Source organism: Mus caroli, chromosome X (genome assembly GCF_900094665.2).
Source record: "Mus caroli chromosome X, CAROLI_EIJ_v1.1, whole genome shotgun sequence".
Taxonomy (NCBI): Eukaryota; Metazoa; Chordata; class Mammalia; order Rodentia; family Muridae; genus Mus; species Mus caroli.
In genome coordinates, this window is record NC_034589.1 from 100,039,981 (window position 1) to 100,047,429 (window position 7,449).

The 7,449-nt window shown below is 38.9% G+C and overlaps 1 protein-coding gene across 1 annotated transcript; it reads left to right on the forward strand.

The window, feature by feature from the left end:
- The first annotated feature begins 482 nt into the window (after nucleotides 1-482).
- On the forward strand, nucleotides 483-6,714 carry LOC110286765 (cytochrome c oxidase subunit 7B, mitochondrial). The gene is made up of 3 exons (XM_021153343.2): nucleotides 483-648; nucleotides 4,280-4,404; nucleotides 6,502-6,714. Exons 1-3 carry the CDS (start codon nucleotides 609-611, stop codon nucleotides 6,577-6,579), a joined length of 243 nt encoding a protein of 80 aa, XP_021009002.1. The 5' UTR covers nucleotides 483-608; the 3' UTR covers nucleotides 6,580-6,714.
- The last annotated feature ends 735 nt before the right edge of the window (nucleotides 6,715-7,449 follow it).

Here is a 7,449-nt window from a genome sequence, read left to right on the forward strand (position 1 = left end):
AATTGATCTCCCAGCATTTGGGAGGCAAAGGCAAGACTTTTTCTGTGAGTTAAAGGCCAGCTTGGTCTACATAGAGAGTTCCTGGTCAGCCAGGACTAAATAGAGAGGCCGTGTCTCAACTCCCCCACAAAAATTCAAAAAAAAAAAAAAAAAAAGAATAAAGGTTAAACCAATTAGTGTAGGTGATAGGAGACAGAATGTGAAAAAATTTGAAGGGACTGTAATTGGAAATGAGACACTAGATCCAATCCTCTGGAGTTTTAGCACCATTTTGATGCTGGTGCCTTATGTAAGGTCGGTGTCTCAGCTCTCCTTTGTAGAGTCCTAAATCTTTGTCCAAAGAGTTAACCTCCTTGCTTAGTAACTACTACTTTATGGCAGCCATCAAGCTCGAAACTACATTTCCCAAAGACCTTCCTCTTTCCTCGCAGGAACTAGGATTACAATTTCTATAGGTCAGCCCCTAAATCTCGCGACATCTCACCAATTCTCGTTCGGACTCCCTGCTGAAAGCCATTTTGTTTTTCAGGACTCTTCGCAAGGGTAGCTGGGGTGAATTTGCACCAAGGCAGCAGCATAGTCGCCGCAGTTCCATCTTTGTCTCCGCGATGTTGCCCTTAGCCAAAAACGCATTAAGCCGTCTCCAAGGTGAGCAGAGAATGTGGGCGAGTTCTTTACAACACCCGGGATCCGGCTGTCCTCGTGCTCTTCTGCCCTTTTCCTCCGCCCCAAATCCTGCGGTTTTAATTCTAGGTGCATGGTCCCCTGCGTGGTCTCCAGTCACTGGGAAGGGAAGCTAGCCATAACAGAGGTAGCTGTGACAGTGGCTTTATCATCCTGTCCTTGTGTTCCTAACCTCGTTATGCATTCTCCAGGAAGAATTATGTTATGATTTCCAGGAAGAACGCTTTGGCGGACACCTTGCTCTTTTAGCGATGATCTAAATTTTAGCTCTGGGAGTGTATTTTCGTAGAAGAACTGATCTCCTATAATAACGGTTGTAGGAAACTAAATCTACCGCATCTGGATTCATAGCAAGGGGTTGAAAACCTTAACCCTGGCAGCTTTGGAGAAGTCATCTGTAGATTATTAACGGAATAATAACTAAAGCGAAAACAATCATGGTCATTTTTTTTCCTGCTTTAAAGTTAGGCAGGTACGTGGAAATTTGAGACTAGCAGTATATATGGAAAATACACTGGACTGGAAAGAAAAAAATTCATTTTTGCAATTGCTTTCCCCTGAAGGTGACCTTCAGTAATGTGAATGAAGGTGACCTTACACAATACTTACTTGCTTTTCTAGCCGTGGATTTAGTTTTATTTTACCTTTAGATAAATGCTGTGTTCTAAGTACTGAAGTACTTTGGGAATAATTGAAAAAACAAAAAGGAGCCCAACTGATCTTTCATCTGCTACAAGCTGTGCTTATTATTTCTTTCACTTTGGAGAAATGATTTAGCGTTATACACTTGTTTTTGTAAAACAGGTTCGTAAGTAATACCTATGTCGAAGATCACTAACCAATCTCTGGCCACTAAACTGGGTGGGTTTTTTGTTTGTTTTTGTTTTGTTTTATTTTGGTATAGAGGGGAGACCACTTGTTAAATCAGAGTGTTGAAACAACAGTTGTTTGGTAATCTCAATTTTTTTGATCTTTGATCTTTAAGTGACTTAGGGACTTTACAAATACTGTAGGAAAAGTTTTTTTTTGTCATTTTTTTTTTTTGAGACAGGGTTTCTTTGTGTAGCCTGGCTGACCTGGAACTTGCTCTGGAGACCAGGCAAAAAGATTATTTTTTAGTTTATTTTGTTGTGTTTCTATTTCTCATACTCACCCTTTTAAATGTTCTGGAGCAGAATTGATTATGGAATGTTTACGAATTTGCTTATTCCGGTTGTGGCTGTTTTCTGAGGGAGGGTCTCAGGTACACTAGGTTGGCCTGCCATTTTAATTCGTAGCCAAGGATGTCTTTAACTCCTGATCCTTGGCCTCCATTTCCCAAGTGCTGGGCTTGAAAGTCCTTCCCACCTTTATAGACCTAATTGTGTTTGCTTCTGAAGTGTTAGCAAGCACTACACCAATCCCGCTACATTTCCCTGGGTGTGGCTGGTTAAAGGTGAAAGTGGAACGGTAAGTAAAACAGCTAATATAATGGTTAAGGAATTATTAGGATTATACCATGTAGAGACCATTGATGCTTGTGTTGTTGGTGTTGTTTGTTTTGGGGGGTGAGGGAGGATTTGATAGAATTTGAACCCAAAGCTTTGCCACAGAATCCAGGCTCTCCCCAGCCAGAAACATTATTGAGAGAACAGCAGTTTGTCTCACCCTGCAGCCCAGCCAGGTATGAAAATTGAGTATAGTTTTCAACCTTAGCCTCCCAAGTACTGAGAGAACAGCTATAAACCGCTGCACCTCAATTCAACATTGGTTTTTCCTCTGTGTCTGTAAGTACCTTTAAAGACCTTTAAAACAGGGACTAGAGAAGTGGCTCAGCGGTTAAGAACACCAACTACTCTTCAGAAGGTCCTGAGTTCAAATCCCAGCAACCACATGGTAGCTCACAACCATCTGTAATGAGATCTGGCGCCCTCCTCTGGTGTGTCTGAAGACAGCTACCGTGTACTTACATATAATAAATAAATCTTTAAGAAAAGACACACAGTAAAGACCTTTAAAATAATAAGGAGGTGGTGTCTAGATTTGAAGAAAAAAAAAACCTATTGATTTCTTGGTATTTACCACTTCTTTCGAGTTTTATTCCTTACTAAGCTACCTTTATAACCTTGTTCTTCATCCAAACTTGATTGGCTCTCTGGTACAGTAGATCTATCTATCTCTGTCGATATTCCATTTTTCTTTTTCTAATTAATTTATTTCTTATTAGATATTTTCTTTATATACATTTCAAATGCTATCCTGAAAGTTCCCTATACTCTCCCTCCGCCCTGCACCCCTACCCACTTACAAATCCTACTTGCCTAAATGCTGAGTTAATTCTACTTTCTTGTACAACAGAGATCATGTCTTCACATATAATACTCGCTTCTAGGCTAGAAATTACCTGATGATAAAATCTCTATTATAACATTTTTTTTAAAGATTTATTTATTTATTATATGTAAGTACACTGTAGCTGTCTTCAGACACTCCAGAAGAGGGTGCCAGATCTCGTTGTGGATGGTTGTGAGCCACCATGTGGTTGCTGGGATTTGAACTCTGGACCTTCGGAAGAGCAGTCGGGTGCTCTTACCCACTGAGCCATCTCACCAGCCCTAACATTTTTTTCTACTCTGTTTTTTGAGGCTGACTCCTGATCCTCCTGCTTCCACCTTCCACGTGCTTGCCTGCTTATATACTCGTATTATATAGTCAAAAACCTTATTCTTTACCAAATATTTTAAAATCCTGCTTACCATAGTTTGGGGGCATAATTTTAAGGTGATAAACATTTGATTTTTATTTTTGCTGTGAAAATTTTCAGTAATGCAGAAAAAAATGAGAATTGGTATGAAGAACATTTACCATCATGTGTCAACATTTTATTGTATTTTTAAATGTTTCTGTCCGTGTGCCACTTTATCATTTTATTTCGTTTTTTAAAGATTTATGTATGTAAGTACATTGTAGTTGTCTTCAGACACACCAGAAGAGGATATCAGATCCAATTACAGATGGTTGTGAGCCACCATGTGGTTGCTGGGAAGTGAACTCAGGACCCCTAGAAGAGCAGTCAATGTTCTTAACCACTGAGTCATCTTTCTAGTCCTCATATTTGTTTATTTTTTTGAGTTGGAGTCATTAACTGGAGATCAGGGTAGCCTAGAATTCACTGTCTAGCCCAGTTTGGCCTTGCACTTGCAGCAGTTCTCCTATCTCAGTTCCCCAAGGGCTAAGCCTTCAGGTGTGAGCCTGGCAGTTGGTTTTACTTTCACAGCACTTGAGAAGGTGCTTACTTGTCTGTCCGTCTGTCTAACCTTCTGTTCGTTCTTTCTTTGTTTTTGTTTTGGATTTTTTTTTTAGAGACAGGGTTTCTCTGTGTAGCCCTGTCTGTCTTAGAATTGGCTTCTAACCAGGCTGGTCTTCAACACAGAAATCTGCCTGCCTCTGCCTCTCAAGTGCTGGGATTAAAGATGTGCGCCACTACCACCCAACCATTTGTTCTTGTGGTTAACATTTAGTAGTCTGTAGAGTTCACTACCTTTGCTTTCCGTATTGGCAGTTGTGTGTTTTTATTTTGATAACTGATCCATGTACTTCTGTGTTCTTTTCTAAGTTCGAAGCATTCAGCAAGTGGTGGCAAGGCAGAGCCACCAGAAGAGGACGCCTAGTTTCCATGACAAATATGGGAATGCTATATTAGCAGGTGGAGCCATCTTCTGTGTTTCTACATGGACATATGTAAGTACTATTAGTTGATTATTTCTTCTGCAGTTCTAGGGATTGAACTCAAGGTATCACACATGTTAGGCAAGTGCTCTGTCATTGAGCTATAATCTCAGGCTCAGTGTTTTTAAATTTAGACATGTTTTAGTCTCATCTAGTCTATGTATTGAAAATGTTAAATTTCTAGTTAAGGAAGGATTGGAAAGACTATCTGATCATCCACCCAATGTGTGTGTCTTCCTTTGCATTCAGCATTCATTCATCCTCTTAATGTTTCCAGTAACAAAGTTTTTGTTGGATTGCAAGGCAGCCCTTTTCTGTCTTGTGTAACTGTAAGAAGAATCTTACTTGTGGAGCCCAAGCATGGTGGTATATGTCTGCAAGTATGAGGTTAGCCTGGGCTATATAATGTACATAGTGAGAGCTTACCTCTAAAACAGTTAGAACATTCTAATTTTGAGTTAAATATATTCCCTTTCGAAATTTGTACATCAGTTCATTGCAGTAGAGAAATTCTGACTCATCATATTTCCATATGACATCAGCTAAAAGATTGCTGTCATAGGTTATAAAGTACATGATTAACATTGACAGGACCCTGGGTTCAATTCACAGCAACAACATTGCCATGGTATCTTTATTATGATGAAAAAAATCTATAGATAAGTTGGCCAGGTTTTTCGTTGTATAATTCCTGGATTTTGATATTTTGAGTCACCTTCCTAGATATACTTCAGTGACTGGATTTCCTTCTAAAATTCTGTAGTCAAAGCTGAGGCACAAGCCAGTCTGGTTGGAGATACACAGCTGCAATGCCAGCACTTGGGGGGTTGAGGCAGATAGACCGAAAGAATAGTAAGAGCAGCTAGAGCTATAGCAAGCCTCAGGTCTGCTGAGGCTACATAGCAGACTTTTTGTCTCAAAGCAAACAACCCCCAAAACTCAAATGTAATTTTCTTGATAGATGAAATATACCTTGTTTCCATATTTTAGGGTTCTACATCTGTTGTCTAACAACTTATTTTCTAGTTATTTTCTGGTTAAAAGTCGTGATTTTGGAATTTTAATAAATATATTTCTGTGTAAATGATACAGATGGCTATATGAGGTGGCACACATCTGTAATCCCAACAGTAGAGATACAGGAAGATCAAGAATTTAGGGACATCTTTGCTACATAACAAGTCTAAGGTAACCCTAGGCCACATTGAACCAAACCTGGCTCAATAAAACAAAAGGGATAATTCAACCCTTGCTTGAAATGAAATATACTATTAATATTAGTTCTGAGGATTGAACCCATGGTCTTCTGTAGCTAAGCATATTCATGTACCTTTAATGATCTGTACTTTTGCCTTGTCAGATACTGAAATAAATGAATTCTCTTAGGTAGTTGTGCTTGATAGAAGCAATATTTTAGAGGGAGAGAAAAATGTAAAATATGTTTTTTTTAAAAAGCATTTATTCATTTTACGTATACGAGTGCACTGTAGCTGCCTTCAGACACATCAGAAGAGGACTTCAGATCCTATTACAGGTGGTTGTGAGCCACCATGTGGTTGCTGGGAATTGAAATCAGGACCTCTGGAAGAGCAGTCAGTGCTTTTAACTTCTGAGCCATCTCTCCAGCTCTAAAATATAGTTTTGATTTAAGAACAATTTCAAAATTCATTTCTTCAGTTTTCTAGCCACATTCCCTGTACTGTTTTTGGGTTTGGGGGTAGTTGGAGACAGGGTTTCTCTGTATAGTCTAAGCTGTCCTGGAACTCATGCTGTAGACCAGGGTGCCCTCAAACTCAGAATTGCTTGCCTCTGCCTCCTGAGTGCTGGGATTAGATGTGTGTGCCATCAGACATTCCAAGCACTTAACAGCCAGATGTGGCCAGTGACTCCTATATTGGACAGTGTAGATTTAGAACATTTCCTTCAGCTCAGAATGGACAGCAGTTTGCTTTGATGGCCATGTAAAGCACTATATCCTGGGTGAGTTGCTGTTTATTGTTAAACTAAGGAGCAGACAAAATTTCTTTGTAATTTTGAAGATATAGTTTCCAAGTTGAGGATGTACTGTGGTTTAAATATGTATAACTGACAGCCTTTTAATTCTTACAGACAGCCACACAAATTGGAATAGAATGGAACATGTCCCCTGTTGGCAGAGTCACCCCAAAGGAATGGAGAGATCAGTAGTTGTGCCAGCTGGTACAATAATCAAGGAATTGTTTAAAACCAACTCATAAGTGAATGCCAAGTCAAAGAATCATGTACTCATTATACTATGGCAGATTGAAGAACAAATAAAGAAATAAAGTACCTTAACCTTCATTCTAGGTTTTGTTTTCTTTCTTTGTAAATGAAGCCAAGCATGGTGACTTCTCATTTATTTAAGCTGTATTGTCTCTTAAAATGGCTTTTTACACTATGAGGTGGTATGAGGGAAATTTATGATCAGGAAGGCACCTTTATAGTAAGCTGAAATTACAGAGAATGAAGAAATAACCACAGAGCTGTTTTAGGAGCCCACTGGGTCATTGGCCATATAGGTTGTGCTTAGTGCTCTCTCCCTCATGGTAATTTGAAATTGTCATTAACTCCCTTCTGCTTAGAGACTGGACTGTCACCAAACCCAAAGGGATAATGATCCTGTAATGATCCTGTATGAACTAGGTTTGCTAAAGACTACTACCTCCTTACACTGTATGGCATATTCATCTGAATTAGGTGCTAAATTTTCAGCATAATCTTTAATCCTTAGGATCTGTCATGCTTCCTAATAACTTAACTGTTGCTGAAGAAATAAAGGCTGTCTGTTAGTCGTGGGTTTAAAGTGATAAGCTTTGATGCTCATCGGCCTCTCCTGTTGTTTTTCTGTAATTATAGCAATATTATATAACCTTTAGGTTTGAGGATTGTCCTGAGTTTAGTATATTGCAATGAATTTCCTGTTTAAGGTGTAAACTAAACAAAATGTTAATTATATCACAGGTTCCATTCCTTTTTTTAAGAGCTGAAGTCTATATAATTTATGATGTTTTAATAAGCAAAAGATGTTTTTTTAAA

Excerpts from the sequence above, each read along its gene's own strand:
- LOC110286765 (XM_021153343.2), top strand. The coding sequence starts at position 609 with ATGTTGCCCTTAGCCAAAAACGCATTAAGCCGTCTCCAAG. Across the intron at positions 649-4,279 it reads CGCATTAAGCCGTCTCCAAG|TTCGAAGCATTCAGCAAGTG; the intron begins GTGAGCAGAGAA and ends TTCTTTTCTAAG. Across the intron at positions 4,405-6,501 it reads GTGTTTCTACATGGACATAT|ACAGCCACACAAATTGGAAT; the intron begins GTAAGTACTATT and ends TAATTCTTACAG.